The 22,505-nt window shown below is 41.0% G+C and overlaps 1 protein-coding gene across 1 annotated transcript in view; it reads right to left on the bottom strand.

Moving 5' to 3' along the window:
- Positions 1–22,505, bottom strand: part of ARMH4 (armadillo like helical domain containing 4) — a 128,086-nt gene that overhangs the window by 74,722 nt on the left and 30,859 nt on the right. The window contains exon 4 of the mRNA XM_068525721.1: positions 14,990–15,220. Within this exon, the coding sequence (XP_068381822.1) occupies positions 14,990–15,220 (231 nt within the window). The remainder of the gene's footprint in view (positions 1–14,989; positions 15,221–22,505) is intronic.

Raw genomic sequence — 22,505 nt, 5'->3', positions numbered from 1 at the left:
CTGACCTTCCCTGACAGATACATCCCCATTGATCCAAAGTCTACCACTCAGTTCTTTTAGTTAACATGTATTCTTTTACAATACAAATGCTTCCATACAAATTAGGGCTACAAGGTATTCTTTGAGATAAGGAAGACATTACTGAATATTCCTTTAATGGAGTGTTGGAGCCCCTGAGAATTATCTGATTCCCTTTAGGGCTCTGAATCACCTTTGGACTCTTTCACAACTCTTTAAACTGCAGATAACTGATAGCCATACAAATAATTCTTCTCTAGACAAGAAAATTAATTGTCCAGTGGAGAAACAGCCCTCATCCCTCGGAAAAAGTCTGTCCTGCATCCATTTGTAAATTCATTTTAACAGTCTGTTTTTTGTTGTTGTTGTTTAAAAGTTAGAGTTTATTTGACAATACACAAGTGATTTGCAAATTTTATGGTTTAGTTGGAGCCAAATTTGAAACAGTCCTTGACTCCACGTAAATTTGTGATTCTTTGATCTTTCCTTTGAACCAGTTGTGGCATGCACCTGGTTCCTTTATTAATTAATGAACTTTTTAAAATCTTTGACACATGTTCATCTTATATCAAGAATCATAATTATATCTTCTTTAAAAATATATTTTTGGGGGCTTCCCTGGTGGCGCAGTGGTTAAGAATCCGCCTGCCAATGCAGGGGACATGGATTTGAGCCCTGGTCCGGGAAGATTCCATATGCCGCGGAGCAGCTAAGCCCATGCGCCACAACTACTGAGCCTGCGCTCTAGAGCCTGCAAGCCACAGCTACTGAGTCTGCACGCCTACAGCCTGTGCTCTGCAACAAGAGAATCCACCGCAATGAGAAGCCTGCGCACCGCAACAAAGAGTAGCCCCCGCTCGCTGCAACCAAAGAAAGCCCACACAAAGCAACAAAGACCCAACGCAGCCAAAAATAAAATAAATAAATAATGAATTTATTTAAAAATAAATAAATAAATAAAATAAAAATATATCTTTTAACAACTATGAATTATTGACGGTCCCTCAAAGTCTTTAAACCAAGTTCTTAAAGAAAGAGTGTTCTGATATAGTGAAAGGGATTAAGAAAAGACTGAAGCCTCTTTGGATCCCAGGGCAGTCCTGGGTGGCCACTACCAGTGCTGAAAGGAAGGGTGGAAAGCGAGGATGATAAGGATGATGACCAGGGAGAAGGAGGAAGAAAAGAGAACACAACAAACTTCCCCCGCATCATGATTTTTCCCATGGTTTTCCCCTACCTCCTTTTCATTAGTGGATTAAGTAAATGAGTTGTTTTTAGAACTATCTGTCGTTTCTGTGGCTCAGCCCTGAACAGTAAGGCCTACCTAGCAACAACTCTTCACTTTAGCTGTGTGTGCATGGTCTCCATCACCCACCTGCTTCCCACATGGCAGGGCTCAGAAGCCCAAGGCCGTGGTCCTGCAGGATGTGCAATACTTTATCAAGCTTGTGATAAACAAACCTAGGTGGTAGTTCCCCTGGTGCCTGTGGCTGATTTCATATCAAACCTTATGCCGTTGGAAGCTGCCGACATTACTTGGAGCATTTATCCCCAAGGATTCATCAAAGCCATCCTGTTCCAAACAGTTGCTGTCCTCTCTCAAGAGGAGCAGCTTGAAATTCAAATCCCATTATTTCAGAAAGATTTCAGCCCTGCAGGAAAACTTAGAGGTGGAAAGCGTAGATCAAAATTCCCTCAGCTGGGGGCTTCCCTGGTGACGCAGTGGTTGAGAATCTGCCTGCCAATGCAGGGGACACGGGTTCGAGCCCTGGTCTGGGAAGACCCCACATGCCGCGGAGCAACTAAGCCCGTGTGCCACAACTACTGAGCCTGCGCGTCTGGAGCCTGTGCTCCGCAACAAGAGACGCCGCGATGGTGAGAGGCCCGCGCACCGCGATGAAGAGTGGCCCCCGCTCGCCGCAACTAGAGAAAGCCCTCGCACAGAAATGAAGACCCAATACAGCCACAAATTAATTAATTAATTAATTAATTAATTAATTTAAAAAGTGAAATTCTTAAAAAAAAATAGCTAACATGGTAAGTTAAAAAAAAAAAAATTCCTTCAGCTGCAAACACTCCTCTTTTAAATTCCTTCCCTGGGTCTTGATAATCTGGATGTTTGTAAAGTTTATTTTAAAGATTCTTCACATGAATTGAAACTGGGCATTCCTTGTTGGACACATATCTATATTTTGTGCCAGATTCTGTGAAAAAATCTTTCTGTCCAACAGAAAATCAGAAAAGTTCTTAGTTGGAAAATCAGAACCCCATGGTTATTAATTCTCAAATGCTGAAATGAAATGAACTGGCTGACTTCAACCTCAGCTGATCACTAAGCTAAGCTTTGAGGATTTAGCATCTTCTTTTTATGATCTCAGTAGAGAGAGGGGGAAATTACTGAATTGCTCTATTTTCTGAAATGCAAAAGTTAAGTGCATTCTTTCTCTGATCCAAATTAAGGAAGACAAATAAAACTGGGGAGACTACAAATACTCCAGATTCTTAACACAGCGGACCTATAACATTCGATTAATTCACCTTAATTTAGCATCATGTAACTTCAAATCAAGAGATAAGGACACTGTTTTCACTACTTTCTCAATTTTGTTTTAACATAATTGGAAGCTTTTTAACATCATCTTTGTTTACTTTCCTCTGTATTTTTCAAAGAGGACAATTTATACTCAGTTTCTTCATTTCCGAAATTTTTTTAGTCCTCTCTGTATTTCTTGTTTAATTCCCAGAAGAGCCTACTAGATGTTTTCATATGTTAATAATTCCCCAACTGAGCCTATGAGTGCATTCTGATTACAAAGAAATTAGTTCAAAGCACTCTCCTCAGATATAATGTGCCTTATTAATGTTTTTATTAACTGTAGCTGATGAAGAGATTATTTTCTGGCTTAGTTCCAAGAATCCTTTTTTCGCTCTCCAAAGGAAAAGCGACTGCTGAATCGTCACCTAAGAAATTCACTCTTAATGAATGAAATGTGATTTTTTTTTTCCAATTCTCTAATTCAATATAGTTTAATCATGAAAATACAGATAAGGGCTTCAACTTCTGGAAAGCATTAAGTCTATTATCTCACACAGATCATTAACAGAAATAAAGATGAATAATGTCAAGCTGAGATATTTGGGTTTAGTTCCAGAAGGCTCTTCCTAAATCAACAAGTCCAAATTTACTTTTTTTTTTAAACCTTTGATACAAGAACCTATTATCCAGGGCCTTTTAAAGGGCCTTAAAGACATGAAAAGAGAACAATTTTGTTCAAACCAGAACCCTAAAACATTTAAAATACTATATTATAATTTATAAGTTTGTTCCAGCCAGAAGTGAGATACAAAAAGACAACTCAGTTCTCTGACTTGGGGAAGCAATGATTCAGTGGCAAAGCGAATCAGGTTTTAATAAATTTCTCACTTCCATGTAGGTGATGCTATGGCTGTTTTTATTCTTTGGTAGAAGCTATCAAAGGCCTTATCGCCGTTAAGCCACCTAATTAGCTATTTGGAAATTTTTTAAATGATTGATCACTATGAGAATGCAATCATCTGATTCTCATCTGATTCAGATTCTAAGGTAATGAAGGTAGCTGGCCCAGCATTTTCAAGGTCTGATCATTAAACGGCGTAGAATCACTCCAAGCTCACTCGAAAATGTTAGATTGCTGCCCACAAAAAAGAAAAGGTAGTTACTCAACACAGGGCAGGTGTTACCTAATGCTATGATGGTAATCATTTTGCAGTATATAAGCGTATCAAATAAACACGTTGCACACAATGTTATGTTAATCATATCTCAATACAGCTGGAAAAAATAAAATAAAACATTAGATTACGTTCCGGAAAAAAACCTAGCCTCAAAATGTTATCTATGGTTGATGACCTGAAGGCATGCTATAATTAATTCATTACTAAGGGCTTTGTAGATGTAAAAACTATTTTGAAGTAAGTAGAGAGAACCAGAGAAAGTTAAGATCACATGAAGTTCTACCTGTCATGTGATATTTAAGCTTAATCTCTGTTATAAGCATTATGGAGAACCCTCAGTACCTCATCAGTTACCATTTTTTCCACAAATCCAACTAACTCCGTTTAACACGCCCCCTCCCGTCCCCAACACTGCTCTCCAGGATAGTTAAATAAGGGACTACTGTTTAATTGTCAGAGCGCAATAAAGCATCCCCATCCCTCCTCCCAACTGTGCTGGACAGTTTCAGGTCCAGCATGGCTACCAGCTGGAAGAGAACCCCCTTTTAATCAATCAACAGTACTCAATGCTGAGTACTAGATACTGTGCACTTCCAAAAAAGTCCTAAGCAAAATGAGATAGTGGAGTGGGAATGAGCCCTACTGCCAAGAACGGCTGGGGGAGTTTCACAGGGGAGGACTGAGTGGGAGTTAGGGTTGCCGGGAAAGGCTTCAGCGAGAGCCGGCGGGGGGGCAGACAGACAGAAAATGGAGAAGACCATCCCAGGAAAAAAGAATAATGGTAGAAAAAAAATGCGGGATCCGGAAATGTCTGATGCATGTTCTGGTGACAGTGATTACAGCCCGATGAAGGCAGAGGTCTTGGACAAAGCAGTCGAGAGAAACGAGGAGGGAAGATAGACCCCAGACAGATCCTGGAGGTCCTTGAATATATCAGGGGTGTATAAAAGAGACAAATACACTTATAAGAAATGCTTCCTACCCATGAACTGTTGAATCCCTGAGTTACCTGATGGAAATCTCTGATTCCTTGATTTTATATTCAATCTCTCTTTCACTTCTGCTGCGGTGTATTTTTAATTCGCACCACCAATCCTCTGAATTTCAAAAATAGCTCTGGCTTCCTGAGGCCAGTTTGAGAGGTTGGCAGTTCTTTGAGATCACACAGAACCTACTACTACAGTACTGGAGAGACCCAGCTGCACAAAGATCAATGTTTTAACAACCAAGACTGATTTCCCGTCCTCCACACAGGAACATCCCCAGGGAAGCTTTATGCATAGGGGAGTTAGCTGCAGACGGGGCTGGGGCTGCCACTGTGCTCTCCACTAACTCTATTCTACGAGTTTCCCTCATTAGCGTTTGAGACTTAGAGCTGACTCCTCACTAGTTTTCTCAAAAGAAATCTTTGGAGGAGAATAAGGGAATTTGCAGTGTCCCACAGCTGACTTGGGCAAAGGGAACTCTGTGTGTGTGTGTGTGTGTGTGCGTGTGTGTGTGTGTGTGTGTGTGTGTGTGTTAATGATCTGAGTTCTACCACTCCTGGAATTAATGAATTTCAAAGCCTCAATCCCAGTCTGCCTGAAATTCTTGGTGCAAAAGTCCTACATCGAGCTGCGAAAAATCATTAAGTGTCAGTCCTAAAAAGAAAATTTAACACAACCCACAAAATCATCCATGCCATCAATCCTTTCCTCCTTCCAAATGACGTAACATTTCCTATGTTGAAGGAACATAAAAGTTTGACTGCAGCCATTATACATAACTGCTCATCAGAAGTGTCATGAACACCAAAATGAAAGAACAAAACCCAGAATACATTACATTCTTTTTAGGCCAGAACCTGGTTTTGTTTAGCCTTGGCCGGCTATCTTTTTGATTTTTGGTTCAAGACGGGTGTCCTCAGAACATACCTGTGAGCACGGTTGGAAGTGGGCAGCAGGAAGGAAGTCTATTCACTTTTATGTATTTAACCTATTTATAACCTACTCCATGCTAAAAAGAGGATTTACGCCTTCTAACAAAAATACCTACAATATAACAGGTTACAAATAAATAAATGGAAAACTCAGGAGATAAATGCATTTAAAACCTAAAATCCTGAGTTTGTCAGATCTTTTCACCACAGGCATGGGGACAGATTTTCTCCCCTAGAAATCCCCAACTACTAATAATCTGCAAGTAACCAATGGCTCAGATGGAAAGATCTATGAAGAAATGATTTCTTGGACTTGGAAGGCATCCTGCTCTGCAGACCTAACATCCCTTAAGCACTCAGCCTCCTGAGGTGGGGAGAGGCAGGGATCACAATCTCTAATTTAAACTTTGGCACCAGTGTGTCCTGCCTAATGTGGAAAAAGGAGGTCTACACCCAAGTTCTGCTCCTCTTGTCTCAGAAAAATAATTCAGTTCTGTCCAAAGAAAGAGTAAATGGCATTACTCTTAAATCCAGGAACCCTGGGTACCATCTGAGGACAGGAAGGAACTCCAAGTAACTGGTAGGTGCCTACTCAAGGAAACTCACATACAGACCTCCATGGTACAGATTGAGAAGTCTGTCATGTTGAGGCAGGAGGCAGACAGGCCCCAGGTAAGACATTTACAGCTGGCCTCCCGTTTACATTTCATGAAGCAGGAAAAAGTGGGCTTCAGGCCAGACACTCACAACTAGCCTCCTGTTTACATTTCCTGAGATAGGAGATAGGTGGGCTCCAGGTTAGGCATTTACAGTCAGCTTCCTGTTTGCACTCCAGAATGGAAGTAACAACTGAAGCAGGGTAAAAAGCCAGGCTTTGTCTCCTGTGGACACCTTAAGATAACAGTTGTGGCAGGAGCAGAGAGGAGCTAGACCTTGTTTGAGTAAAGGATCAAGAGGACACATACTTCCCATCCTTGGGGCAAGGGAGACACTACACATGCACAGAAAGGCTCCTTGCAGGTCAAAAGTCAGGGGACAATGCCAGGCCACAGTGAGTCCTGCTTCTCCCAGACGCCTTCACGTCAAGATCCATCTCGGCTGAAAGGTGCGTGCACACCTAAGGGGAGGGTCCTGAGACAAATCAGCCAGAGGGGGCAAAACAAGATGAATGGCCAGAAGAAAGACAAAGACCTGGAAAAATGCCCTTTTATAAAGAATTTAAGTATTTCCCAAAGGCGCGACTCTCTCTCTGAGTTCGCCCGTGCATCTTTCCGCATGTACTTTGCTTTTCCAATAAACTTTTTACTTTTCTCTTTACCTTTTGCCTCCTCACTTGAATTCATTCTTGACAAGGCAGGCAAGAACTAGGGATCCAGGCCCTAGCCCCTGCCCGCTGTGGTCTAGCGGTTAGGACTCCCGGTCCGGGAACTAAGATCTTGCTTCCAGCTACTACTCGCGCTGCATGCTGCAAGCTGCCACTTAACTGCTGCGTGCATCCGAAATCAATGTGACCATGGGCTTTCTGGGAAAACTAAACCATGGATATTGACTTTAATCTCAATGTGACTGTAAAAAGCTGGGTTTTTTTTTTTTTTAAGGCACACTAATCCAATACACAAAAGATCATTACAAGCAACGTAAATCTTTACTAATGGAGGCTCAATTCATAGAGCACAGAACACTTCTGATAATCCTCTTTCTCCGTCCCCTTGACAAACAGAAGCTGCCTCACCCCAAGGGAACAACCAGCAGACCCAGTCTAGGACAGCTGTGCTCCGTGGGTGGGACCCAGGTATCAGTACTTTGTGTCGCTCTCCAGGGGGTTCCAGCCAAGAGTGAGAACCACTGGTGCGGGGGCTTTAGCCAATCTGCCACTCACATCGCGCTGGTTACGCTGGATTAAGGTTTCTTTCCTTCTCCTTCTTTACACATATTTCACCACGTTAGCCCGGCAACTTCCTGAGCAACCTCGTAATACACAGCTTAACATGTTATATGCCAAAATACACTGACATTTGTTGCAGTGAAGAGTTGTTTGAAATCTCACACTTCCCACTATCTTTTACAGAGCATCTTTTTCTTGCTGTCACAGCCCGTGTTGCACTATATTTAAGTGTTCAGTCTTAGCTACATGTTAAGTGTTCTAAAAGAACAAGAAGGATGATGGGGAGAAGAAAGAGAACAGCTGACACGTTTGAGGACGAGGGCTCTGACTTTCTCACAGACCAATGCTCAGTTTCTCTCAGGCCGAACCCCCTCACCCTTTGCCTGCAGTTCATTCTAGCTTTCTACCAATTCAAAACACATTCTCTTTCTTTCATATTAAAATCATCCTAAATCACCAGGTAATGAACCTGATGAATAATAATAAATCCATGATAACATCTTATGGGTTATCCTATCCAGACAGCAGATCTGCATTTTTGTAAGGCTTTCTCAAGATATATTATTGCAATCCAAAGGAAGGCTCTTAATATTGAAGAGTAGGCACCATGTTAAAATGGGGAGGGGGATATAAATTAGAGATCACACAAGCACCCCCGAAGTCACACCCCACAGATGGCTGCCCGCTCAAAGAAACCCCTGGTTGTAAATGATGATTCAATTCCCCACTGTGTAATCGCTCAGCCACTGGCCTCACATCTATAGAGCCATTCTCTGCCCCATGGTAATTTACCTCTTTACAGGTCAACCTCTCACTCTTTCCACAACATATAGCACACACTCAGTAGGTGCTCTATGAATGTCTGGTGAAAAACTAGAAACATGAATGCTCTTCATTCTTCTGCTTTCCACAAACATCTCTATACTGTTAATTGAATATTTATCATGTTTTCTAAAGACCTCCAGAGAAAGATATTCCACTTCCTAAATCAGGAGCCCATCCTAATATTAGATGCAGGCTTTTGAAAAAAACGTGAAGACAGCTATAGTAATTCTGCACTTAACTAACTGATGGCTTTTGGAAGACTTATCTATTCAAACATCAACCAAACCATAAAGTGGCCAAAAAATGGTCTCTTCTTGGAACAATACCACCACCCTCAGGCCCTCATCCAGAACTCATGAATTCAAAACATATTTAAGATAAATATATTAGTTTAATAAGATTAGTCACAGGATTCTTGGAAGATAAAAGAAACATGGGACTTCCCTGGTGGCACAGTGGTTAAGAATCCACCTGCCAATGCAGGGGACACAGGTTCGAGCCCTGGTCCGGGAAGATCCCACATGCCGCGGAGCAACTAAGTCCGTGCGCCACAACTACTGAGCCTGCGCTCTGGAGCCCGCAAGCCACAACCACTGAGTCCACGTGCCACAACTACTGAAGCCCGCACGCCTAGAGCCCGTGCTCCACAACAAGAGAAACCACCGCAATGAGAAGCCCGCAAACCGCAACGAAGAGTAGCCCCCGCTCAAGGCAACTAGAGAAAGACCGCGCGCAGCAGTGAAGACCCAACTCAGCCAAAAATAAATAAATAAATAAATAAATTTATTTTTAAAAAAAAGAAACATGGATAAGAATCAGCCACAAGAGAAGTAAATAGAAAAACACAGAAATCATAGATAGGTATAGTGATTGACACATGCCCCCATCCGTTCCACCAGTCATGTGATCACATTCCCCTTGTCAATGATTGTTTAGAAATGAGCATGTGACCTAATCCCAGCCAATCAGAGGTGAGAATTCTACTGGGGGATTCTTGGAAAGTCTTCCTCTCTCCTGAGGAAGGAACACAGTAAAAAGACAGTCCTCTTCTTTGTCTGAGCAATGTCTTGTCCAGGTGTGACATCTGAAACTGCTTCAGCCACTGCAACTGTAAGGAGGCCAGCCTGGGGCCAAAGTGAACATCCCAAGGAGGACAGTGCAGCAAGGTGGAAAAACATGAGTCACCAATGACAGCTGAGCTACTGAGTCAACTGACCCAGGAGCTCCATCTCTGGACTTCTTGTTTTCAGAGAAAATATATTTCTTTACTCTTTAAGTCAATTTAAGGTTTCTGCTACGTGTAGCTAAAGGCATCCTAGCAGATACAGAATGCACAGAGGAAAGAATCACCAGACATTAATTACATTGCACATGTTTAAACATTAAAATGGATATGTTGACTCAACTTTGCCCATATTGATTTTATACTTTTAAAAGAATAATCGTGTGATTTATTATAGTGAAAGGATAAGAAGTAGTGTGGGTCACAGTATCTGCTCTCTGTACAGGTTCTTACCAATAAATTTGAAAATGAACTTGTTAGATCAGAAAAGAAATTGATTCTGCATATGTAAATAAAGAGCTTCCTATATGCTACTAGCATTTTACCAATCAATGCACCTCAGTCATAACATGGAACTTTCACTCCTGATTCTCTGTCCTCTATAGTTCAGTCCACAATCACACCTCCCAACAGCAAGATCAAGAAATTGGGCTCTCTCTCTCCACAGCTTTACAGGCAATGTGTATGTGACAATACAGAAAACAGAAGTGCACAGAATTAAGCCATGGATCTACTGCTTTGCCTCAGAAAGTCATCTAAGTTTTCTGCTCTTGTTACTTCACGGAAAATGAAACGATAATCTATTCAAAGAGTATGTATTATTTTTAGCCAATCCCAACTACCCACTTCAATCTGTTCATTTTTAAAGGTTTCTATGGGTTTTAGCATTTGCTTTGGAATACTACTCATATTGTAAAATAGGATGTGATAGTCTATAAATAAAAATAACACACTTAAAAATAGCAATGAATAAGATGGCCAATTAAAGTATAATTATATTAAATTGGATTACTTTTTAAAGGTCTCAATCTTTGCATTTTTAGTGATTCATTAAGAAAAAACTATAGTTAAGTTTACAACACTCACACTCAGACTACAGCTGCCACGCAAGCTCTACTTCTAAAATGAAGCTGCTCGTGAAATACTTATTGAAATCTGTATTAGTTTCCTATTTCTACTGTAACAAATTACCACAAACTTAGGGACTCAAAACAACACAAATTTATTACCTTACAGTTCTGGAGGTTAAAAGTCTAAAATGGGTCTTGAGGGACTAAAAATCAAGGTGTCAGCTGGGTTGTGTTCCTTCTAGAGGCTCAAGGGGAGAATCCATCTCCTTGCCTTTTCCAGCTTCTGGAAGCTGCCAGAATTCCTTGCTCATGGCCACATCACTCTGACCTCTGCTTCTGTCATCACATCTCCTTCTCCGACTCTGACTTGATACTTCTCGCTTATAAGGACACTCGTGATCACACTGGGCCTTTGCAGAAAATCCAGGATAACCTCTCCCTCTCAAGATCCTTAACCTAATCACATCAGCAAAGTCCTTTTGCCATGTAAGATAACATAGTCACAGGTTCCAAAGATTAGGATGTCAACATCTTTGGGGAGCCGTTATTCTTGGTACCACAAAATCCATCACAAATAGGGGAGGTTTCCCTCTATTTCACATGACCTGAGAACATTTAGGAAACTGTATCAATTAACATTGATCCAGAAGTTGTCACTCATTTTGAGTTAATAGGAAATACTCCTGTCCCTCCAAGAAAAAGTTGGTGAGCTAATAAAATCCTAGACCTGGACACTACTACTCTAACCCAGTCTTCCCACAGTGGAAAAAAAGGAAGGGCTTGAAAGATTTGTTCCTTATTTTGGTTCCCATGAAAACTACAATGCTAAAAACATGTTGGCAAACTGAAGATATCAGAAAAAGAAGTGGCAGTAAAAGGTAGGAGACAACCAGGAAAATGGTAAATTTTATTAAAAGGAAAAATCTGATATGAAATAAAAATTCAGGACTTGGGGAAATCACTTTTAAAAGCATAGCAGATCACTAAATTGGTATCACTAATTTAAGAAACCTTAGCCATGCATGGAGGCTGGAATCAGGACAGGGGGACAATAGGGCTATTTGTCCTGTGCCTCATGCCCTACACACCTTAAAATGTAACTGCTATTAGCCAAAAACTGGGGAAAACCCAAATGTTCATCAACAGGTGACTAGATAAACAAAATGTGGTATATCCATACAATTGAATACTACCCAGCTATAAAAAGGGAACAAATTACTGATACAGACCACAACATGGTTGAATCTCAAAATCATTATGCTAAGTGAGAGAAGCCAGGTACATAAAGGTATGTATTATATGATTCTGCTTATATAAAATTCTAGAAAATGCACTCTAATCTGTAGTAATATAAGTAGATCGGTAGTTACCTGGGATTGGGGACTGAGAGAGAGACAGACTGCAAAGGGCATGAGGAATCATTGGGGGGACAAAAGGGAAGTGATGGAAATAGTCTGCATTTTCAGTGAGATGGAGGCCACATGAATGTAGCCTCCATCTTGACAACCGTCAAGACTCGTCGAATTGCATACTCTGAGTGCAGTTTATCGTATATAATTTATACCTCAATAAAGTTGATTTTTTAAAAATTTGACTCTTCTTCAATGGTAAATTTGTGTTGAAAAAGGCTAGAGCCCAAATGATCATGCTACCCTTGAATTGTAACCGCTACAGATTTTTCTAAGATTCATAGCCTCTCCGATTGCTTATAATTATCACAGATGGTAAGCCAACTTCCTAAGTGGGGAAAATTGGCTTCCTGGACCACAGTCCAGGAATAGATGCCATATGGCCTCCATAGAGTACCTCTGTACAAAAGCAACCCTCTCTCCAGTAAAGGGGTACAGTCCCTAAATATTCACCCAATCCATACTTAAAAGACTGTTCAACTGTCCATGATCCTTCCATATTATAAATCCACTACCTGAGGAGTCACTTGATGTGTAGATTTTTGTCTTTGTGTTTAACCTCTGTAATAAGTTACATTGGTATTTTGTATTTTATTTTATTGATCTCAACCAGTTCAGGTAGAACCGGTGCATTTCAGACTAAATATTTATTCACATGTTCCCAGGCCAGTGTTTGTGTTTGTTTTATAATATTTTGATATATTTATAAGCTTTTAGCAGTTTCATTTGATATGTTTTTAAAGTAATTACTGCCCAATTACATGCCGGATTTGTTCAGGAAATAATTTAGTAAATACAGCATTGTATGCACATGTATGATACCTTCTGCCTGTCCAGTGGAAGTCCATCCTTTATCACCTCCTCTGCTTACCATAAGCATATTCCACAGGAAATCCCAGGTACATTTCAACTACAACCTTTATGCCAACCTAGAGGGTGATAATCCCAGAATAATTTCTCAGTCCCAGACTTCTTCCCTGAATTCAAGACTCAAAATCGAAGTCCATCCTGGACACCCTACAGGCTCCTCATATTCAATGTGCCCAGAATTAGCTGATCATCTCCCCAATATGCCAAGTTCAAGTCGCTCCCTCTATTCCCTCTCTTCATCAGAGACATCACTCTCCATCTGTTCGCCCAGTCTAAAAACCTAGAAATCATCCTCAACTCTCTTTCTATTTTTCCTCATCCCCCCAAATCAGTTAGTACCCGTGACGAAAAGCTCTCAGGTTGGCTCCTTTTTCTTCATCCCACTTCCTCTGCCTTAGTTCATGCCTTCGTTTCTCACATGGACATTTCATTGGTCTCATAAGTGGCCTTTCTCTCTCCCCAGTCTCACGCTCCTCCCCTGTTCCTCCACTGCACTATCACTAGAATGGTTTTCATAAAGGACGAGGGAAAATCTCTTGGCAGTCACAGATCTTCGTGATGCATCCTTGCTTACCTTACCTTTCCAGCCCTGTCTGCTGTTATATCTCCTAGAGCTTCTTTTTACACACTTACAGCGTTCTTTGCCAACCCATCTGTATTATGCCATGCTCTTTCATCCCTCCAATGCCTCTGTGTATGTTCTGTCTTTGACCTCTTTCTCCTGCAAGCTATCTCCTACTTATATATCCTTCAAGCGACAGCTCTGAACTCTCCAAGCTACTCTAAATGGCCCCCTTCTACATTTCTGCTCTGACCTCCTAATACCCTACTTTTATTATAGAATTCACCCACCCAGCACTGAAGCCTTTACGAGTGGGCTCTGCTCTAATCAAGAAAAGGCACTGCCTTATTTTTCTCTGTTTCCAAAGCCTTGCAAAGGAACATAGTAGGTGTTCCATTTTTTGGATAAATTAATTAACCAAATCTAAAGGACAGCTCATGAAAGAATTCTATAATGGAAGAGAAGATTAAAGATCCTTATGCATGTTTCCTTAGTTTTAGAGATTATGAAAAGGATTCCTCCTTTGACTGCAAACCTTTAAAGGTTTACCAACTTCAGTCTGAGCTTTGAAAAAAGCGAGAGAGCTTGTTTTAAACTACACAATCGTGTGATAAACAGATGATGCGACCTTCCCACTCCATACTTATTTTAATGCACTTACCCCTCCTCATCACTAATCTGAAAGAGTTTTCATGGGAGGAGAGGAGAACAATCTTTAAGAAATCATATGTAATAAGATTCTAAATTGGAAGTTTCAACCGAGGCACCAGGATACACTAGTATGATATTCCAGAGCGAAGTCCAAGACCAACATCCAAATTTTCAATGAAATACTCCAAACGCTGGTTATATGACTCTTAAATCTAACCTCTGCTGTACTTAAGGTATAAACGGGTCTTTTAAAGACTAAAAGAGTTTCAGGGAGATTTCTTTGGAGAAGAGGTCACTTCCCCTCAGGTCAAGAGAGTGAGGCCTCAAAGAATCACCCAGAGCTTAATAGCATCTCTCCAGAAAAAGGTAAGAGGAGACAGACAGAGGAACGTCCCTGATGACAGGAAGAGAGTGTCAGAGTCGGGGTCAGCCTGCATCGGCGGAGACTCTCACCGAAAATCCAGGCTGGGCACAAGAGAGGGTAAGCTTGGAGTTGTCTGGACACTAACTGCTGAAACAAGATTGTATTTGATGATGAAATGCAACCACGAGAATGAGCAGAAAAGTCATGGGACGGCTGCAAGCTCACCCAGAAGTGAAGGAAGAATTTCCCCAGGGAGGAAATTCTAAAAGGACAGAGGATGACAAAATACATTTGTTTTCTGACTCCAGTCCATTCACACTGCTTGTGCAGTTGACTGGTTACACACAATTCCTCCCCATTTGGAAGTCCTCCCATAGCCGACAGCTGTCCTCCAGCTGGGAAGGAAAGATGGAATTCCTTCCAAAAATTAGGTAACCGTGCTCTTCGTGGGCAGATGGAGACTGTTTGGAGCCTGACTATTGAAGAGCATAAATATAAACATACTGAAGAAAGAACTGAGAAACACCCGTAAACAGAAGATCCATTTTGTTCCATAATCTATGCCAATGAAGGAAAGCTGTCACCTAAGAAAACTAAAATGAGGGGAGAGAGGAGGGAAAGAAACACACATGACTCTTACCCAGGCCCTGACTCTGCTGTTCCCACTCGATGGTGTCCGGCACCTGGTAGGTGGCTCCCTCCAAAGAGACCACGTTTCCCTGCTCTAAGCCAGGTTCCTGAGACGTGATGCCAGGGAGAGTAAACCCAGGCAGCTCGGTGTCACCACCCAAGGTCTCATCCAGGGAGTCTGCATCTTTATCCTCCTCATCTTCCTCCTCCTCATCTTCTTCATCCTCATCTTCTTCTCCCTCTAGGCAAGAAGAAAGCAAAGGGAACATGAAGAAATACAGTGAGTGCATACAAATGAATCTTTTGAAATGACCCAAACACTACAAAACAATCATGATTGGCCTTTCAAAACAAATTTTATAGCCAAAGTTGAGCAATATGAGCTTTGTGGGATTACAGCCCCACTGTAGACTCACATTTTAAACTTTCAAAACCACAGCTATGTCAGATGATTATCATGCATTATGTTTATTGGGAGTCAAAGTTCAGGTAATACGGATTTTTGTTAAAGCCATATTTATACTTACAAGGGTAGGAAACATCCTCTTCCTGTTTTCTGGAGATCATTAAAGATTTATCTGTTAGAAAGCACACTGAAATACTAACAGAATTTAAAAGGAGTGTTCCAATCTCTTTCTATCTCATAATACTAAACAAGAGAATTCATTATGTTGGCACAGTTTTCTTTCTGTTCTTCTTCCACATTAGTGAGTAGAACTCACAACAGTGTTAAGTGAGAGGTCCATAAATCCACTCCTGTATCTGTGTTCCTTACAGAGGAGTGACCCAAGAGACGGGAAACCATTACATCAACGTTCTCCATACAATTCTAAAGGGGACTGGGAAATGAAATATTGATCAAGGACAGTCAGAAAAGCAACACATGAAAAAAATCATTATCATTACCATCATCATCATAAGAGTTAAATTCACAACGTGTCATCTGTGGTGCTTCAAAAACTGTTGGTTTAGGAAACATAAGGCCCCCAATTTCATTTTATTTCATTAATTTTAATTTTCTAGGAATACTTTGAGCCCCCACCCACATCCTGAAGGCACCCCTGAAGTCCCGGACAAGGGCCCACAAAATCCACTGAAGGCCTTTTCCTTGGTCTCCCCCTTGTCTTCGAACACAGTGGTGACTGCAACAGGGAACGCTCTTTAGATGGTAAAGAGGAGAGGGAGGAGTAAAGCCACCCAAGAATTCTGAGACTTTCCTTTTCTTCTTCCAGACAATTTTCTCCACATATATCCCTTTTCATCTATCATTTACAGGTTTTCTTAACTTAAAAAAACATTACCTCTAATCTTTCTCATTCTTATATATCCTTTAACTTTGTGGGCCTTAATACCTGTCACTGTTCCAAAATTTCAACAAATATTTATCAAACACCTAGTTCCAGGCACTAGGGATAGAGCAATGATGTTTCTGCCTTCATGGAGCTGATATGTCCCTCAGGAGATGTACAGCAAACAAAGAGATATACAAATAGATATACAATACATTACACTCTGATTAAGACCAGCAAGAAGATAGAAAATGCCCGGTACTACTATTATAGATGGAGAGATCAAGGAAAGTTTTTCTGATAAGGTAAAGTTTGAACAGAGATCATACCAAAATAATGAATTCTCTTGTTTCATTTAGGTCATTAAAGATTCCAAGCAGAGGAGAACAGAGGGAACAGCAAGACCAAAACCTTGAGGCAGATGTCTGCTTGCTGTGTTCTAAGAATGGCAAAGAAGACTTGGCTGGGGGGCGGGAGGGACAGAGAGAATACAGGAAATGAGGGGGAAGGGGTAGGCAGGGGCCACATCTAACATATATTTATAAAGAATGACTCTGCTGCAGGGCGGAGTATAGGCTATATCAGAGCAAGAGACAAAGCAGGGAGACCCAATAGGAGGCTATTTCAAAACCCAGGGGAAAGGGAGAGCAGTGGTCAAATCTGGGATGTAATTTGAAGGTAGAGCCTTGCTGATAATTACAATGTGCGATGTGGGAGGAAGACCCCACTTTACTGAAAATGGGAACTAAAGAATAAAGAGCAAAATCAAGAATTTTATTTGAGATATATTAATTGTGTGGTGGCTTGTGCCTATGACATACAAATGGAAATGTTGGAAGTCTAAGGAAGGTCAAAGCTAGAAATAAAAACCTAGGAATCATCGACTTATAAATTATATTTAAAGCCTTGAGACTGGCTGAGATCACCAAGAGAATGAGAGTGGATGAAAGCGAAGTGGTCCAGCCCAAGCCCTGGACAATCGAACATTTAGAGGTTGGCCAGCAGAGGGAGATCCAGCAAAGGAGACAGAAAACTGACCACAGGTGGGAGAAAAACTAAGATTGAGGGACTGAGTAACAAACTGAGACTCTGGCTTTGACATTTGGGAAGTCATTAGTGACCTTGACAAAACTTGTTTCCCTGGAATGGTAGGGACAAAAGTCAGACTGAAGTGCTTCCAAAGAAAATTAGGAAAATGGAAGTAGACACAGCAAATAGAGAAAACACAAGAAATTTGAAAAAGAGAACAGGGACATTAGGGGGTAGCTGGAAGGAGATATGGGGTCAAGGGTAGGTTCCTAAAATAGGAGCTACTAGAATTTGCTTGTAATTGATGAGTAATATCTGGTAGACAGGGGGAGATTGATGACGCAGGAGAGAGCAGAGAGCGGCTAGAGGAATGCCCCAAGAGATGAGGTATAATGGACAGGTTACACACATGGACCCTGGAGCCACACAGACTTATTATGGCTGAGTGATTTTGGACAAGTTACTGAATTTTGGTGTGCCTCAGCTCTCTCACTGTAAAACTGGTATGAGTCCTACCTCACAGGGCTGTTGTAAGGATTACATTAGTTAATATATCAGGTACTTAGAACTAAGCCTGGCACGTAGTGGCCACCATATAAGGTTGGCTTCTTTGCTATTACAGAGAGGGGAGGGGGCCCAGTGCACGGCCAGCTCAACTACATCCTCTGCCGTAGCAGGCACAGGTGCCAGCGGGTGGGTAGATTTGGTGGTGGGAATACGTGAAAGTTATCATATTTCTTTACTTAGTCAAATAAAAAACTGGAAAGGAGAAGAGAAATGTTGGTGGTTTGAGGCAACAGGAAAAAGTGTGAAATAGTCATCTTGAAGAGTGTGTGAGTGAATTCTTGGGGAAAATGAGGTAGGACCGCCAGGCAACCCTATGAGTCCACATGAGATGTGATGTCATAAATTTAAAGTAAGGCGTGTTAAGATGATCGTGTGTTTTTCTTCAGCCACATTCAGCTGCTTGGGTGCAGGACTGGGTGGAGGGGTAGAGTAGGCAGAGACATTTAACCAGAGCCAAGTTTTGCTAGGAGAGCTCAATAGGGGAGGGGGGGACGAAGAAGCAGTTGATTGTGTCTGGGCATCTAATGTACAGCATGGTGACTATGATTAACAACACAGTATCATATACTTGAAAGTTATTAAGACAGGCGATCTTAAATGTTATCACCATACCAAAAAAAATGGTAATTATGTGAGGGGATGGAAGTGTTAACTAACCTTACTGTGGTAATCATTTTGCAATATATATATATATATATATATACATATATGTATATATATATATATATATATATATATGTATATATATATATATATATCTCAAAATGATTACCGTGTGTGTGTGTGTGTGTGTGTGTGTATCAAATCATCACCTTAAACTTACATATGTTATATGTCAATAAAATCTCCATAAAGCTGGGGGGGTAAAAAAGATGGACCAGGGACTCTAGCTAAAGAGAAGTTGAGAAGGACAGTGGATAGAGAAAAAGTAACAGGGTCACTGGATTATGGAGAAAACTACCAGGGATCATCAAGACTATTTGACAATTTTGCTGACCTTCCTGCTATAGACAGAAATTTGTCATAGGCTAAAAAGAACATTTCATTATTTTTAAAATGTTATAAAATCACTTTTAGTTACGTTTCCTCTCCACAAACCTAAGAGGGTTGTACTAGATGGAATAATTGTGACAATATGATACTGATCCCCTAAGAACGTCAAAGGCGAAGCCAGAGCTCTGAGCCATGGATTTCCAGCTCTCATCATTGAACCGTTGTCCTCTGACCCAGCAGTCCCCAACCTTTTTGGCACCAGGGACCGGTTTCGTGGAAGACAATATTTCCACAGACCGCGGGGGTTGACGGGGGATGGTTCAGGCAGTAATGCGAGAGATGGGGAGCAATGCGGAATGGCAGATGAAGTTTGGCTTGCTCACCCGCTGCTCACTTCCTGCTGTGCAGCCCGGTTCCTAACAGGCCACGGCCCGGTACTGGTCCACGGCCCTGGGGTTGGGGACCCCTGCTCTGACCACCACCAACCACCAAGGACAACTTCTATTTGGTCCTCAGTGTGTTCAGTCAGTTCCTCTTCTTTAAAATATAGAGCTAACTATATGATCCAGCAATCCCACTTCTTAGTATATATCTAAAGGAAATGAAATCATTGCCCTGAAGGAACATCTGCAGCCCCACATTCACAGCAGCATTATTCACAAGAGCCAAGGTAGGGAAACAACCTAAGTGGCCATCAATGGATGAATGGATAAAGATGTGGTATATATTTATAAATATTTATATGTATTATTCATATTATATAATTTATATTATACCCATAAATAGGTGTAATATAATATAAATATATTATAACATAAATGGAATATTATTCAGCCTTTAAAAAAAAAAAAGAAATCCTGTCATTTGCAACATGGATGAACCTGGAGGGCATTATGCTAAGTGAAATAAACCAGACAGAGAAAGACAAATACTACATGGTATCACTTACACGCGGAATCAAAAAAAAAAAAAAGTCTAACTCATACAAAGAATAGAAAAGTGATTGCCAGGGTCTGCCGTTACAGGTGGAAATAGGGAGAAGTTGGCAAAAGGATACAAACTTTCAGTTATAAGATGAATAAAGTTTGAGGATCTAATGTATAACATGGTGACTACAGCTGAAAACACCATATTGTACAATTGAAATTTGCTGTGAGAACAGAACTTAAATGTTCTCACCAAAAATAAAAAAGGTAAATATGTGAGACAATGAATGTGTTAATCTGATGGTGGAAATCCTTTCACAATGTATGTGTGTATCAACTCACCAGCATACACGTTAAATATCTTACAATTTAATTTGTCAATTATACCTCAGTAAAGCTGAGGGGAGGAATACAGAGCTATAAAAATAATGAACGGGACCTCAAAAGTCATCTTCCTCCATCCTTTTGCATCCTGAGGAGAGGGCAGCATCTATGCAAGTCTACGCAAACAAAATGTTTGCTGCCTTCACGATGGGATTTGGAGGACCTTGCTCAGGTCAACGTGTCTCATGTCTCACAATCTCTCCCACACTCACCCCCCATGGTAAAGCCTTCCTTCTCCTCCCTGCCCTGAAATGCCCGACATGAGATGTCTAACTCCAAGCCAGACAATAAAACTGAGGAATACTCTCTCCAGAAACACACGATTGAGTAATATACAATTATTCAATTGTATATTGAGAAAGGGAAAGGAAGGACCCTGTCTGACGTGTGGGGTGAAAGAGGAAAGTCTTCTCCTTGTCCCAGCAACACTGACCTTCAACACAAAGGACTGTATAAGGTTTACTAGTTGTCACTTTTAATACCTGAGCAAGCCTGGGGAGACAGCTATAGAAAAAGGAAGTTTCAGAAACTGTGCAGAGAAAATAGGAGGGAGACAAGCCTTACAGGAGTGAGAGTTCTCCTTTAGTCTAGCTTTATTCCCTCATTATCTTTTTCTGCCAGGGAATTTTCTTATTTTTTAGGAGGCTACAACCATTTTGTAGCTGTTAAACATCTTTAGTAGAATGTCACCTGTACCCTGCTGCAATTTCCAGTGGAATGTTGACTACTATTACAGATCAGTAACAAAAACAGGTATGATAACCTTTCTAATATTAGCAAAATAATGTATTTTACAGCAGCTTGGCCCAGAAAGGTGAAAAACTATTGGATAAAGGAAGGACAATCTTGTCCTCTGCTGTATCACCAGTGACCAACCCAGTGCCTGGCAGTCTGCAGCACTCAGTATTTGCTGAATGAATTGATTGACGGAGGAATGCACAGTCAGTGAGCTAGATCCAAAACAACTAGATCTAAGGAAACACAGAATAGCATTTAATAAGCAATTAGTAACACATTCCTCTGAGTGATCTTGCGACAAGCACAAAGGCAACATATCAAATGGACAGGTACAAAAGAACCCAGAGTTGTATGCGTGCTTCTTGCACTAATAAAAACTGAAAAGAAAGTCATCTGTATTTAGCCAGTCTTTCAATAGTTGCATCTAAGAGAAATAATAATGTTATGAACACCTCTGAGCACAAAGGATAATCACATGAAATAATCATTCAGCAAATAAAACTGTGCCAAAAACAATAACAGGATCCCCAACTCAAAGAACTGAAACTAAACGAAGAACTCATTCAAATAACACTACCAGGTTATACGTTAAAGGCTATGGGGTAATGCTTTCTGAATTTTGTAATTTGGGGTTAAGATAAACCCAAATTTTATTTTCATTTATCTGAATCCCAAATAAGCACGTGGATCAACATAAAACACACACGCACAATTATTCCATATAAAGATAGCACAGAAAAAGAAAAAATGAACCTTTAAAAATGCTCTTGGTTTACCACTTATAACAGATACACCTCATATATCAACATCTGGCGACAGTGACCAGAGACTGAAGTTATATTTGTCCTGAGAATCCCTAAAGAACACTGCAACCCAGGAAGTGAAGGTTCAGAGAGTTCAGCCTAAGAAGTTTCTTCTAGTCATGTCCCCTGGAGTGGAAAGTGCATCCTCGTAACTGATGCTTCTTTTTCCCAGGTTGACTGGACACCGATTACTTCATAAAACCAAACAATAACGCTGATGCTAACAGCAACCAAAGGGGCAGTCATGATGGTTTCCGAGTAACCATCTCCCGTGAGAGGCAAAATCCTCCCACCACTTCGCACCGCTCCCACTCCCAAACACCTGACATGGATTACATAAAATTCCCTGGTCACTCGTGCTGAACCAGCATCTGCTCAAGGCGTCCCACTGAATTCAGGATGCACAGTCAGGCAATGACTAAGGCTACTTGCTGTGGAGCTAACGGATTTTTCCGTAGTACTCTTACCAAGATCAAGTCACTGGCTAGCATGTCCAATGTCAAGAATTCTGACACCTAACAATAGTGAGAAAACTGACTTAGGTGTCAGCCAAAGCGCCTACACAGGTGTTTGGACATTAGGCAGCTCAGCCTGCAACAGGGTCTAGAACATGGTTTGATTTCTGATTGATGGGCTTGAGGTGAACTGAAACAGTTAAAATTAAAACTGTAAAACCTTAAACAGAGATGCCAGGTTACGTGCCACGTGGCCAAGAGATGCTTGATCATATTAAGTAGTGTGGCAACAGCTCAAACAGAAATGCCTGTTGCAAGTGGCAGGAAGAAAAAAAATGCCTG

The sequence above is a fragment of the Eschrichtius robustus genome, chromosome 1 (assembly GCF_028021215.1).
Source record: "Eschrichtius robustus isolate mEscRob2 chromosome 1, mEscRob2.pri, whole genome shotgun sequence".
Classification (NCBI taxonomy): Eukaryota; Metazoa; Chordata; class Mammalia; order Artiodactyla; family Eschrichtiidae; genus Eschrichtius; species Eschrichtius robustus.
Note: the sequence above shows the minus strand (reverse complement) of the source record. Positions and strands in the feature narration are given on the sequence as shown.